At 39.5% G+C, this 15,311-nt stretch overlaps 1 protein-coding gene across 4 annotated transcripts in view; it reads left to right on the top strand.

Moving 5' to 3' along the window:
• The window catches only part of MYRIP (myosin VIIA and Rab interacting protein), a 285,392-nt gene extending 270,440 nt beyond the window's left edge, over positions 1-14,952 (top strand). For all 4 annotated transcript variants that reach the window (XM_072153450.1, XM_072153451.1, XM_072153449.1 and 1 more), the window contains 5 exons: positions 3,969-4,130; positions 5,887-5,988; positions 7,775-7,835; positions 9,094-9,212; positions 12,526-14,952. In XM_072153450.1, coding sequence (XP_072009551.1) covers positions 3,969-4,130; positions 5,887-5,988; positions 7,775-7,835; positions 9,094-9,212; positions 12,526-12,558 — 477 coding nt within the window. In that variant the 3' untranslated portion in view covers positions 12,559-14,952. The remainder of the gene's footprint in view (positions 1-3,968; positions 4,131-5,886; positions 5,989-7,774; positions 7,836-9,093; positions 9,213-12,525) is intronic.
• Positions 14,953-15,311: the final 359 nt, after the last annotated feature.

Raw genomic sequence — 15,311 nt, 5'->3', positions numbered from 1 at the left:
GGCAACGCACAGCGGGGATCGTGGCAGGACCGGGTAAGTAAATGTGGCCCTTAGTGTTAAATCTGGCACAGCATAAGTATGTCTGATCTAACTGTGCTTTGTTCTATTTTGCGCCACTTTTGTTAAATATTCCCCACGCTATAAGGATAGTAGTAATCTTTACCACAGGTCTAAGTGGCTACAGAGGGAGTGCCCTCTGCCTCCCATTGGCACTGTGTGAGCATTATCATAGGGTGCCGATAGTGTTGCATGGCAGCCCAGGGTCTGGTGAAGGACTCCAGATCTGCCTGTGACAAGTATCTATATAGTATCTATAGATGCCTCTTACTGGCAGATATAATGCAGTGCTACTTCTTAAGTAGTTCAGTGCATTTTATAAGAGATCTCATGTAAGTGTCCACTTGTGGGAGAACATATTTAAAAAAAAGAAAAATAAAAAATAAAGTTTTAATTAAAAAATGTAAAAAGTTTTTTAAAAGTGGCAAAAAAACACAAAAATGGCCTGCCCCTTTCAAATAAAGGGAGAAAACACAAATTTTGTACCTCCACACCCATACCAACCCAAGCTACAAAACAATACAATGCAAATACTGGAGATCCCATAGCAGACTGACCATACTGGAGACCCCCAGACAGGGCCGGATTAAGATTGGTGGGGGCCCCTGGGCGCAAAACCTGGTGGGGCCCCCTCTACAGAATATAGCCCAGACAGGGTACACATTTAGCATCCATAGAATAGGTAGGGTCCCCCCTTAGTCAGTAATCCATGTAAGACACGTTTCCCCCTTAGGCATCATGCACAAAAATGTAAATGGGTCCATGATCGCACAATTTGACATGTCTACAGCCCCCAGTAATATATAAATGTACATTCCACAGTAATTATTGTATACATTCCCCCAGTAATTAATAGATATACAGTCCCTTGTAATAATATATACATCCCCCAGCATTAGATATAAAGCCCCCAGTAATTAATAGATACAACCCAGAGTAATTCATAAACATACATCCCTCAGTAATTAATATATACAGTCCCCAAGTTATATATGCAGCCCCCAAGTTATATATATATATATATATATATATAGCCTGCTGTTATTTATACAGCCCTCTGGTGATATATAAAGCCCCCACAGTTATAATTACAGCCCCCCAGTTATACATACAGCCCCCCAATAGTATACAGCATCCCCCTATGAATATACAGCCCCCAGTTATACCTACAGCCCCCCATAAATAAAGAGACCCCCCAGTTATACATAAACCCCTAATAATATACAGCATGCCCCCCATGAATAAACAGCCCAAGTCATACATACAGTCCCCGAATGATATACAGTAGCCTCCCATGAATATACAGCCCCCCAATAATATACAGCAGCCCCCCAATAAACAGCGCCCCCCATGAATATACAGTAGCCTCCCATGAATATACAATAGCCTCCCATGAATATACAGCCCAGCAGTTATAAATACAGCGCCCCATAATTCATAACAAGTCCCCAGTAAAATAATAAATCTGTACTTACCTCCCGTTCCCACGATGCGCGGCGACCTCCTGCTCCTCTTTCGGGATGCCACCAGTACATGTGTGTCTATGGCAGCTGCCATAAAACACAGCGCACGGGATATCTGCATCCTCCTGCAGGCGGCGCGGAGTGTGACGTCACACTCCGCCCGCACAGCAAAGCTGACATCCTGTGCGCTGGCAGACACACATGTACTGGCAGCCGCCGCTACCGCGCGGCAAGCGGTGTAAATGTCGGAGCACCGAGTGGGCGATTCCGGGCAATGGGACCGCCCGAATCGCCACACTTGGTGGGGGCCCATTTTAGGGGGTGAAGTGGTGGGGGCCCCGGGGCACTTGCCCCGTGCGCCCCCCCTTTAATCCGGCTCTGCCCCCAGAGCAGGCAAATACTGATACTGAAGAGCCCCTGAGCTGACAATAATACTGGAAACCCCATAGAAGACTGGAGACACACAGAGCATAGAACTAAAACAAATACTGAAGATCCCCAGTGCAGTCCCCAGTGAGACCCCAAAGCAGACAATAATACTGGAGACCCCTAAGAGGAATATAATAAAGACAGCAAAAGCAGTGGTGGTAGAGACAGAGTGCCAAAATTCCATCCAAAAACAACTTATTTATTGGAAAGTGCCAACATGGTAATATAAGCAGTCCCATATTGCTTCTTCTATCACAGCTTTCAATCGTATCAGCATCCCAAGGACAACAATAAAGTAAAAAGAAGGGGAGAAATTTGTATTATAATTGTAGATTCCCTCCAGGTCCTCTAAACAGGAAGAATTGTGGGTCCTGAGAGAGAAACTCCAATTTCTCTGTCCACAACTTGTCACTTCTCCTGGATTCCCAGGCAGCCAATGATGGTTCACTTTAAAATAGCACTGAGCACGGCACATTTTGGACTGCCTTAAACAGCAGGAGGACGCCCCTAGTCCTGTCTGCTGAACTCTGGGGTGAAGGCCTGGGTGCCCACTGAAAGGACTTTGAGTGCCAGGTCTGGCACCTATACCATAGGTTTTCCACCACTGACTTGTGGCTCTGGAATCTCAGTACACGTGTGCGCAAACTCTGCCATATCTGAATTGGTAGAGGTTTTTGCTATTGGTAGGTTTTCCGGCAGAGACTATAGTAAATGTGGCATGTCGGGCGCTCCAGCCTGCCCTCTGCATACCCAGCTCTCACACGCCCATAGTGGCATGCGGGTTGGAGAAAGCTATGAACTGGGGGGAAGGGGGAGATTCATGTGCCTTCTTGGCCAGAAAACTGGTGGAGAAGGCATAATAAGTCTCTCCCAATGTGGGAAAAATACTATAGTTTTTGCATTGCCATCTTCCAAGAGGTATAATTATTTTATTATTTTGTCTATGAAGCTGGTTCAGGGCTTTTGTTTTGCAGGAACTGCTTTCCATTACACCAGTAGAGTAGATCTTTTTTTTTTATCCCTTTTTTTGTAGGACGAGATCATCACTTTTTGGATTTTTTTTACAGTGTTCATCGAGTGGGTTCATCATTATGGTACTGTATAATGATGCAGTATTATTGTATAGGTCATTGGGGGTCATTTACTAAGGGCCCGATTCGCGTTTTCCCGAAGTGTTACCCGAATATTACCGATTTGCGCCGATTGTACCTGAATTGCCCTGGGATTTTGACGCACGCGATCGGATTGTGGCGCATCGGCGCTGGCATGCACGCGACGGAAATTGGGGGGCATGGCCGAACGAAAACCCGACGTATTCGGAAAAAACGCAGCATTTAAAAAACGAAAATTTGTCGCTTGGGAAGCGCTTACCTTCACCTGGTCCAGCTCGGTGTATTCCGGCGCGTTCAGATGATTTTCAGCGCAGCAGCGCCACCTGGTGGACGGCGGAGGAACTACCTTCATAGATCCCGTCCGGACCCGAATCCTGTTCAGAGAACGCGCCGCTGGATCGCGAATGGACCGGGTAAGTAAATCTGCCCCATTATGTAGTGATACCATATTTCTGATGATTTGTGATAATTTTCACCTTTTTCACATTATATGTAACTTTTATATTTATTATAAAATTATATTTAAATTATATTTATTGATTTAATTTCATTTTAAAATTATTTTTTACTTTTTTAATAGTCCCACTATGGGACATGAACAAGCAGTCATCCAATGCTTGCTGGGTATGATCATTGTCAGCCTATGCAGATACTGTGTGGCAGGATCTCACAGGCTCTGAATAAGGTATTTAAATACCGCGATTGCTCTGACTGCAGCATTTAAAAGGCTAAACTATCGGAGCTCACTCAGAGCACGGGTGTTACACTGGGAAGTCAGCTGTTAGTTACAGCTGACACCCCTTGCTTCCTGATGCCGGCTAAGCTCCGGTGACCAGCTCAAGTTATAGGCATACAGTTATAAGCATACAGGCATACCTACATTAACTGAATTTTACTAACCCTACAGGTGTATCTCACAGCAGGCACTGTGTATGGGTTAGAGGGTCAACTTGAAGAGATAGAAGACTCTGCACGCAAAATCAACAGTGTGACTACAGAAATAGAACTTGCAGATCTTGAAGATCAAGTTGCAACAGCAGCTGCTCAGGTTCATCATGCTGAGCGCCAGGTAATTTTTTTTGCACAATTTGCTTTGCTTATTGACATACAATCATCTTAGATTGCCCAGTTCTAGTCATTGGCCCCTCATGGGGAGTTGGTTGGTAAGGTCTAAACACGTCACCGCTTTTTAAGGTTTAAGAACGAATCACTATGGTCAGTGCTTAATGAACATAGGGGTTTGGCTTAGTTAAAGGAAACCTACCACTATGGATCTACCTATTAAGCGTGCAGCTACAAGCCGTAAAAAGGGCTGTCCTTACATAGATATACTTACCACCGGATCTACCTTAATAGGTAGATCTATAGTGGTAGGTTTCCTTCAAGCGTGCATACATAACATATGAATATGTTTTGCATGATTTATATTAGTTGATTTTTTTCTGTTTCATTCATCATATTCAAGGGAACCCTACTCACATTATAGTAAATATAAACCCCTTTCTAAATATATGGCCATGTGTCCAGAGTACAGCTACAGGTACCTAAGATAACAGATTTACAAAAACTCCTTCACCCAACTGTCTAGTTAAAACATTAGTAACCAAATGAATCTTTGGCTGAATGATGTGAATGATGCTTCCTCCATCAGCAAAATTAAAATTCACCCTTTACCATCTGCAAGAAATTTTGTACTTGAGGCGAAACTCATTAAAAGTTTTGAGAACTTTCCCCACCACCAAGTAATGACTTGTATCTAGGAAATGTCAACTCTTTCTGGGTCCTTATAAATAGCCTTATAATAGAGTGGTACAAAGCAAAAGCTTAGCTCTGCCATGGTCGTAGTGGCCGTGGCATCTATGTGATTTCTGTTGCATAGGTAAATACATTTTACTTACCTTTCCCCAACAACCTGCAACATAATCAAATAAGCTGCTTGTCAGTAATACTGAAAATAAAATACATTGCACTACATGGCATGCTTAAAGAAAATCTACCATCAAAATCAGGCATGGATAAACCAGGGACACTTACTATAGATGTATGCTAATGAGGCCTGTGGTGGGTGTTTCCAGTGGGTGGGTGTTTTCCTCAGTGATGGCTTTTCATGGCTATTACAATGATTAGAACATGTCTCACCTTCCCTCTGCCTGTGTACAGGAAGTGCAGGGGAATGGGAGACCTGCACTGCTCATTGTAACAGCCTGTGGAAAGACAACACTGAGAAGATAACCACAGTTACTGTGTCTGGATCGATGAGTAAGTGACCCTGGTTTACCATGCTAGATTTTGATGGTAGATTTTTTTTAAGTTCCCATATAGAACTAATTGAAACTTTAAGAATAAAATTTAAGCAAAAAAAAAATAATAATATAAAATGTAAGAAAACATTACCATTTTGCCATGTCCTTTATCACAGCCTGGCTTATAGATGTGGCACACAGATAAAAATAAATGCTGTAATTAAAAAAGTGTAAGTGAAGTTGAAACAGAAAGTGCTTAGTCCAAAACTGGCAGGTGGTTAAGGGAGTTTTCTCATTTATGACATTGACTCCATTGACTTTTATGAGGCGTCCAGCACAGCTTACAGGACAAGCCAATGCCAGAAGTCTTCACTATAGGCGAGTAATTGGGACTTGTGGTTCTACATTCCATCAATTACTGGTGGAGGGGTGCAGTTGGCAGTTGGATATTTATCCCATGTGAATAGGGAACAATCCTTTATGGAAGTATTTTTCCTATTATGATTTATGCTAAGTACATAGCATATATTACATGATGTATTACTAGCTTGCTTTAATCAGAAGCTCTATATTATTGTTCAGATTTCAGATATTGAAAGCAGAATATCAGCTCTTACAGTGGCTGGATTGAATGTCTCTCCCTGTGTTCGGCTTACAAGGAGACGTGAGCAGAATATTAATCAGGTAGGTCGAGTTGTGTTATCTTCACACTAGCAGTCAACATAAGAAATTTTCAGAGAAAGGCAACTCTACCAATACTTTACCAAGGACTTCTTAATGTCGAGGGTTTGCTACCAGAGGCTTAAATGGGTTGTTTGCTCCTTGTTCTGAGGGTCCATCCATTTGACACAACTATAGAAGTTAAAGAAAATCTACCATCAAAACCCATCACGATAAACCAGGGACACTTACTCATAGGTCCAGGCACTTGGACTGCGTTTATCTACTTTTATTTGTTATCAATCCACGTAAATGCCAGGCAAATTTTTCGTGTTTTCGTCAATGGATTTTACAAGCTATAACTTTTTTATTTTTCTGCCACTATAGCTGTATGGGGGTCTCTTTTTTGTGGACAAAATGTCGTTTTAAATGGCATAAATTTGGATTTCATATATCGTACTGCTTAACCCTTTCTGTGCAGCATAATTAAAAAGATTGCAAATTTGACATTTTTCTAATAAAAAAAATTCTGCCTTTATCATCAAACCTAAATAACCTAAAAACTATTTATTTGGATTAATGCACATACAGCAATACCAAATGTATAGTTTTTTTGTCATTTAAGGGATTTTCCTTTTTTTTGTTAAAGAGATGAGCAATTTTTATGTGTTTGTGTTTTTTCTTACATTTTTGTTAGATTTTTTTTATATAGAACTTTTTTTCCCCCTTTTTTATAGTATACTGTCATACAAGTGGGAACTCACATGAGATAATTTGAAGACCTTAACGACTGCCGATACGGCGATCATTAAGGGGTTAAAATAGAAAGCCCATTGATTGAATCATAGGGACTCATGACAGGACCCATAGGGGCACATGTATCATTTTGTTTACTTGTTTCACAATTTTAGGCATAGTGGCAATTTTTTTTTATGCATCCACGTTAAGATGTGTCCCCTGAGTTATCACCTGATTCCAGATGTATAATTCATGTTTTGCCATACAACATTTTAAAAACCTGCAATCTCTGGTGAAAAAAACACACCTGCAAAAATCAAGTCATCATACATTGCTCTCTAATGTTGATCTCCAGTGTATATCTGACCAGCAGAAAAGCCCCCCCAAAAATTAAAAACTAAAGATACATGTGCCCCATAGAAACTAGAATGTCCTGCTGCCTCTTCCCACACACAGCTTTTTATATTAGTTTTATGCAGTGAGTGTTGTCTCTCACTTTGTATACCTGTATACCGGGAAAGCAGGACTTTTTTAAGAGGGACATATGTTGATGCAGCTAAGTTTTCTTTCTCACTCCAACTGCTGTACAAAATATATTATATATCAGACCTTTTCTATAATGTCCTCCGTGATGTTAGAGTGAAAGCAAGAGAATAATCTGCTGTTTTATGTATGTTCCTTCTATGGGAGACTTTGTTGCAGTTAGTCTCCACCCACCAGCTCTGGGACAAATGAGGATGGCTAAAAAGGAGAATACAAATCATCTAATAGCTAGAAATAGTGTTGTTATTAATAGATGTAAACTGAAGGGGTCCATAAGGTGTCTCCCACTTTATTGAATTGTTAATTGTTAAGTACCAGTCTCTTTGTATAAAGTTTAGGTCCCGGTACAGAGTTTGCAATGGGGCCCAGCAGGTCAAGGTTATGCCTCTGTTTGATATGTTAAAAAACGGAACTAAGACAGAATTCTGAATACTCCTCTACTAATGTTGTCCTCAAATAGAGCAGCAAAAGGAAACATGATAGACCTACCTAATTCTATATTAATATATGTATGCATTCATTTCTTTAGGTTCACACAATAGACACTTCTAGACAACAAAGGAGAAAACTTCCTGCAACTCCTTTGCAAGGTCAGTTCTTATGCATTTATGCAGTGGGTCATAAATAATATATATTATATTAAATGTTTGTGAGCTTATTACTATTGGTTTCTATTTCTACTGTGCCTGTTATTGCAGTATATAGATATTTTTTTTATATACCCATCTTGGACCAAGAATTTTCTTTTCAATGTATTTAAATTTTTAACAGGGAAACTAGAGTATTCAAAGAACTGAATTATGTTCTTTCTTAATTAAGCAAACTCACATAACACCAAACACATTTGTGTTCATCTTGCGTTGGATTACCAAAACCTGATAACAAACATGATAACAAAAGCTTTGAGTGGCTACAATGCACTCACATCCTCTACTTCACACAAGATGGACACACATAGCCACAAAAAGGGTATTTAGCGTATCGATCTATATTGAGCTATCACAAGATAATATTCCTTTGTGAAAAACAGCGTAACCACTTTTTATTTTTATATCACTCTGTAATTATTATGTTATTACAAGACCTGCTAAAGTATGTCATAGCAGTTGTTAGCTAATATTTTATATAAAAGCAGTTGAAATTGAATTAAAAATGGCGATCTATTAGACTGTGCATCTAAAGTGACCTAAGAGGTATAGAGCTCCAGAAAACCTGGAGACCTTTGTCCTGATTGTCATGACAACTATGGACTCCCCATAATTGCTTAGAATAAATAATGAAAATGCTTAGAAGTGAAAGAAGCACACCACGGGGGCTGGGGTATTTATAGTTCAGGAAAATTTTCTGTGCCGGTGCAACCAAATTATACAGTAGAAAAAAATGTTGTTTGCATCAAATATTCTATAGGTCATTTTTATATGGGTCATCCTACTTTTCTACATCATCATATTAACACTAATCATCACTCACTTTACTGCAACTGTAGATGTCTCTATAACATCCAAGACCAAACCATCAAAAAAGGTCAATTGATTTATATTGGCACTATTGGACAAGGGTTCTTTGGGCCTACCAAATAAAATAATTCTGGGGGCCCACTTGCAATAAACAATATTTAGGAAAAATCCCCTACTAGCCTCCAAATTTGGTTGTCTTCTCCTGGACCACTGGGGTTCAGTATTGGGTTAAAGCTTGGGCTCTGACACTTATTTGCTTATATTGCCTGACTTCTTTCCTAAATGACATTGTGCATTATGCTTTCAGTTTTGAACCTGAACTTTATAATTAGTAACTAGTGTATTCAATACATAAATTGATATCACATTATTTTTAAATTTTTAAAAACAGATGAGGAGCCTGAACTTCCCATTGTGACCACAATGAGGTCATTTAATAGAAATTTTGTGCTGCAAGGATCTTTGACTCAAAGAACTAAAGAACGAAAGAGTACTGCCAAGGATGCTATGGTATGTTATCCAAATACAATAATTATTATAATGTAAATGGTATATATTGTAAGAGGAACCTGTCATTAGGAGCCTTTTTTTCTGATTCCCCCAATGTCCCCATAGAGAATAGTGTACACATTGCCAAAGAGGTTTTTATAGTAACACTGCCTTTTTTCTGAAGAAAAGATAAGTTAGATCAAAGTTTACGTTTTTATTTGCTGTGTTCCTAATCCCATGGGAGTGGCCAGTGAGGAGTGGTCCTCTCAGCCTTGGAAAAATGCATCGATTTCAAATATAAAAAACCTTACATATACCCCTTTTTTCTTCCGATCCCCATCGTTTCCCCCCTCAGCACGTCATACATTTCTGCGATAAAACAAGTTTGACAGATCCAGCTCTTGTTCAGATAAAAATCGCCTTTATTAGTGTTAATCCATGGCGTCCACAGGCAAAAACCAGGTATAGGAACAAAAAGTCAACGCGTTTGCAGCACTAAGTTGTGCTCTTATTCATGACAGTCATGAATCTACTTACTCAGCGAGGTGTCTTTGTTCAGATACTCTTTTTAGTAAAGCCTGGAATCAGCTGATTTTGTCAAAAAAGACGTTTATAAAATATGCTAACTCAGGCTTACTCCTCCTGGCTTTGGGGGATGATAAGTTATGACGTCAGCCAGCAGAGGCTTTCCTTGCATGTAGCTAGCTGGACCCGGCTGTATAAAGAACAGTGAAGGCGTACATAACTTATCGGCTCCCGGAGCCAGGAGGTGCTCGGGTGTTGTAAGCCCGAGCACCTTCGGCTCATTAGCATATTTTTTTTACAAAATTGGTCCATTCCAGGGTTTAATAAAAACAGTATCTAAACGAATGTACAGTGATCTAGGTTATCTAGCCTCTTTTTGCTGGAAGGACGTATTTTCAGCAACACACCAGCGAGGGCACCAAGCACACAACCCTTTTCACTCACAGTACTGCCCCAGTCAGCGCCTTATGCATTATTTCACAGTATCTGAACGAAGAATCCTCGCTGAGTAAGAACATTATAGGAGTCTATCATAAGTATATTTGATGGTAGATGTCCTTTAATATCTTCACATTCCCATACATATGCCACTTGGATCAAACAGTAATGGGAAATAGGTGGATCTTACCAAGATTCAGTTGAGTAAGGTTTCCATAAGGGGTGTGCTGGATAGCCAGAGCCCTTGTAACAGGTACCTATTCTATCCCTATCTCAGTTTCTGACGTTGATCCTGAGGAATTTAGCTCCTGCCCTTACAAGGGTGGCCCCCAAGTATCCCTATAGACAGGCTTCACTTCAGGAGCAGGATGCCAGACATGTCATACTCAAACCTGATGTTCTTCGTTGATGCTTAGCCGCATCACTATGGAGACCACTACATGCCACTGCCAAGTTTTTACGCTGAGCTAGTTCCAGAGATATGCTGTAGCAGTATTTGTGTTAACCCTTATGGCACCCATTAGCCTATTCGTTTAAGGGTTAATTTAGTAGCATGTTTCCCCAAGGGTACACAGGGAGTAACAGAAATGTATGCTTTATTTTGGAATTAAGAATATTATAACAATGTGTTACAGTATTAATAGCATTACAGTGTATTTCCAGACTGATTAAAACCTCTTCCTAAGCAGAATACCCTATAGCATAAATTCCTACCTATCTTATCTATTTTGGACGCTCATAAGCACAACAATGCCACTCATATAGTGCTCATATAACAACAAAGGTGCCACAGTGTTGAGGCGCAATATCCACTTTGCTTTGCAATGCAACACTTCTCTATTACCATATACACTCAAGTATAAGCCAAATAAGTAAAAACTCGATTTTTACTTGAGTCAAAAAAAAAGAAAGACAATACTCACCTTCCCTCACAGGTCTTCTTTTCTTCGGCAGCGATACATCCGTGTGCTGCTCCGTCAGTTGCTGCTGATATCAGAGTGTGTGCTGGCCGGTACACACAATATTATGGCAGCAGCGGCTGACGTCACAACTTGTGCTCACGGATGTGCCCCTGCAGGACCGAAGAAGAGAAGACCTGGCTGGCTATCTATGGGGGCAAACTGGGGCTGGCTGGCTATCTTTAGGGGAAGGGGGCTGGCTTTATACAGAGGGAATGCTGGCTGTCTATATACTGGGACAGGGGGCTTTCTAGCTATATACTGGGGCAGATAAAAGTAGAAGATCCAGAGCAGCACAGCTAGCGGTGGGTGCAGAAGCCGGTGATCCCTTGGCCAGGGTCTCCAATATAGGTTCAGTGAAGAGGCAGCTCTCCTTGTAGTAGTGAAAGGGGTGAAGCTTTATTCCATGAAAAGCGATGTTTCGGTGTACTGTTACAGTACACCGAAACGTCGCTTTTCATGGAATAAAGCTTCACCCCTTTCACTACTACAAGGAGTGCTGCCTCTTCACTGAACCTATATACTGGGGCAGAGGGCTAGCTGGCCACATACTTGGGCAAGGGGGTGGCAGGCTATATACTGGGACAGGGTGCTGGCTATATACAGGCCAGGGTATGATGGTGAAAGGTTCAGATTATCTTTAACATGTTTTCTTTTCAGGCTGAACATAGTAATAGCTCATTAATAGGATGGTAGATGTCTCATTAATAGCACAATCCTCATCCCTGCCCCATCAGCTTTTTGCAGGGCAGCACTGTTATTAGTTGATCTGTGGTGGTGCTGACTTTTGTACTCTGATCTCATAATTATGACCTTTCCTATGGAGAGACCATTAATATGTTAAGGTAGGAAACCCCCTTTGAGTATTTGATATAGTAATCTGTATACTCTAGAGCAGTGATGGCTAACCTATGGCACTGGTGCCAGAGGTGGCACTCTGAGCCCTTTCTGCGGGCACTCAGGCCATCACCAGAGATGACTCCAGGTATCATCTTGCAGTCCCAGACAGCCCAGGGCTTGCTGTGCACAGAGCTATTTTAAAGTGACAGCTGTACCTGGGACTATTTTCTGCTTTATTGGTGTCCTCAGGTGCTGGTATCAATGAAAACTGTGACAGAGAAGGGAGTATAAATCACATATTACATTTCTGTGTTGGCACTTTGCGATAAATAAGTGGGTCTTGGTTGTAGTTTGGGCACTCGGTCGCTAAAAGGTTTGCCATCACTGCTCTAGAGGCAATTATTTGGGTTGGTCTAACTTAAATTCTGCATTCAAGAAGTCAATATGTCTGGATTCAATATGTGTTGCATACTGGATGTGCGTTGTGCTAATAATGATATATGTTTATACATGTGATATACTTATATAGCTAAACAATATTACCATCATAAATATTTTTTTTTATGTTTCAGGAACCCACTAAAGGATCCACCATAATGTATTAACATATTGATACTGCCAAAAAAGTATAATGCCTAAAGCGTACACAAGAGTGCCTTTATTTGACAGCCATTTTGTTCTCCATGAAATTGGATCCTTGTGTGATGTTACAACACCTATGTTTCCAGGCTCTGTCCAGATACCTCACTTGGAGTGGTTAACATTATGGTCTGCCAAGTGGAACTCTGCCTTAAGTTCTTTGGAGACACCCGAAAAAGGTTACTGAGTTTCAAGAAAGGCTCTCTGTTTTATTATGCACTTTTTTATTTCTGTCCCGGTACAGTAATGTGCTATAAATTAGTTTTTGTATCCTTATGTTTTAATGTGTTCAAACAGTATGCCAAATGCAATGTAAGAGCAAAAGTTTTTGTTGTAAAAGTGTATTTCAAATTGTGACAAGTCTTATATTGTTACCCTGCTTTTTTATACTTTAGTCCATTTGACTAAAAAAAAACTATTTGTATTGAAACAGATATTGTGTCAATTCTCCCATAACTTCTTTTTTAACAGTTGTCCCAGTACTCTTTGTTGAAGGAAATAGAATAAAATGTAAGAAACCAAAACAATAAAATATAGAGGCAACTAAAAATTATCATCATGTTACATATATCTGTTTAAAAATATGAGACATATGCATGATATAGGTATGACAGGACTCCCATTTGATTTCTATACCTTAGTTTAGGGCATCAATATTAGACCAGGGGGTTTGCTTTGGCACCTGAGCTGATTCGCTGGTCACTGCTGGACCACCAGGTCAATATTTACCAAACATAGTTCTATGCTTCAAATAGTAGTTGAATCAGGGGGGAACGCTCTCCCATTCCCATTGGCTGTATTGGTGGTATGAGGAGCTTCAAACTGTTGAATGTTCAAAGTCCTACTACAAATCTAAGGTTACTAAGGATAGGCCATGATTTTGATGAAAACTGAAGTACAGAAGCATAGATCTGATTGCTTACTGCTGACAAAGAAATTTTCTTTTTCTATCATCTTCATAAATATAAAGTCTGAATTGATAATAACAAATGCAGTATTAATAAAATTAAAGATTGTAGATTGAAAAGACAAAATCGAGTGAATGAAGCAAAGGTAAAGAAGATGTAAAGGCAAAGATAACATAAACCCCTTATCAGTCAAGAAAAAAAGAATGGGGTGAACAGCTAAGATTCTATAACCTTATTGTAAGGCTAAATATGAGCTCAACTTTCATGTGATCACTAAGATCCATCTTATTTTAGTAATTAAAGGAGATAAAAATAAAACCTTTCCATTCAAAATGCCATTAGGGATGTGCCAGGATGTCTAATCAAAGCTAAATGCTGTAAAGGATGATCGGGCAACAGAACATTTGTGGGAATATTAGTGCCTGATCACTGCTACATGTAAACATGCCCCTGATAACCTGACAGTTTATACATGTCAGAAACAGGTTACAGGTAAATCTTGTACTTTCAAGGATTGTTGGACTGAGTATCAGACTAAAGGCAGGTGTCCTATAGTCAGTGAGAGGATATAGGATAACCGCATTAGTCCTATGGAATAATGAGATTCCATAATCACCTACATTACCTGAATCCATATTTAGATATATAAGATATATGTATTTTATTTTTCTACCATACCAGACAATCATGTTCATTTTTACCCATAAATAAAAATGTATGAGCATGGTGTGGAATAAAGTAGTTTACTATAATACATTCTCCCCATTGTGCTGGAAATTCTGTTAAGGCATTTTGCACACCACCAAACAGTATCTGGTTATTTAAGGACGGGAGTGACAATGATTCCGATGCTTGTGATTGTTATATTTTTTTATATGTGAGTGACAGTCATTTACCTAATGGTCGATGATTTTAACTAATCTGAATGGAAATGGCCGGTGCATTTGCCCTATGTTACATTGTTGCTGTAGAATGGCTCACATAAAAGCATGTAATGAAGCTATTGTAGTGTACTCATGTTAAATCTTTGGATGGGAAACTATGTACTATGTAAGCACTGAAAAAAATCATCCATGTTATGAAGAGAATTTATTTGTGCCAAATGTGTGTTAAAAGAGTTTACTGTTCAAATACAGGTATTATATCACCCAATAATTATTTTACCATGAAGTAATTCTTTTTAGTTTTAATATTTATATTAAGATTGATTTTTCTACAAATGAAAGTATTTTAAAGGTTATATAGAGTAAGATTATACGGAAAAATCTATTAAATTGAAAAAATCTAAGTCAATGTGTTTTGTCACCTGAAGAATCTGGGATGAGATATAAAATGTGAATATTATGGAAAAAATGGTTTTAAGGAACTGATGTAATTAAATGCATGTCAGTTTAACTTATTATTGAAAATTAAAAACCTTGATTAAAAATGCCAACTTCAAAGATAAAAAATTACATCATCATGTGTGTCTGTATGTTTATTTAACTTACTGTAATAATAATTGTTTAAGAAGGACATTTTTCCTCAATTAAACACTTAGCCAAGATTTAGTATGGATGGAATATCCTCCAGATAGACTATGCATACTTGGTCGGCAAGGGGCGTTCCTATCAGTCAATTGAACACAGTGACATGGAGACAGTAGCAGTAGCTTCAGTTCGATACAGCGATATAGTCAACACCCAGGCCTCTACCACTCTTACCACCGATCAAGTAATAAGGGTCTCTCCTACTTATATAGTATCATAGAAGATGATGTTGGTCCATCAAGTCCAACCTATAAACCCTACAGCATTTTTACAGAGCAAGGC

The sequence above is a fragment of the Engystomops pustulosus genome, chromosome 5, assembly GCF_040894005.1.
Source record: "Engystomops pustulosus chromosome 5, aEngPut4.maternal, whole genome shotgun sequence".
Classification (NCBI taxonomy): domain Eukaryota; kingdom Metazoa; phylum Chordata; class Amphibia; order Anura; family Leptodactylidae; genus Engystomops; species Engystomops pustulosus.
Note: the sequence above shows the minus strand (reverse complement) of the source record. Positions and strands in the feature narration are given on the sequence as shown.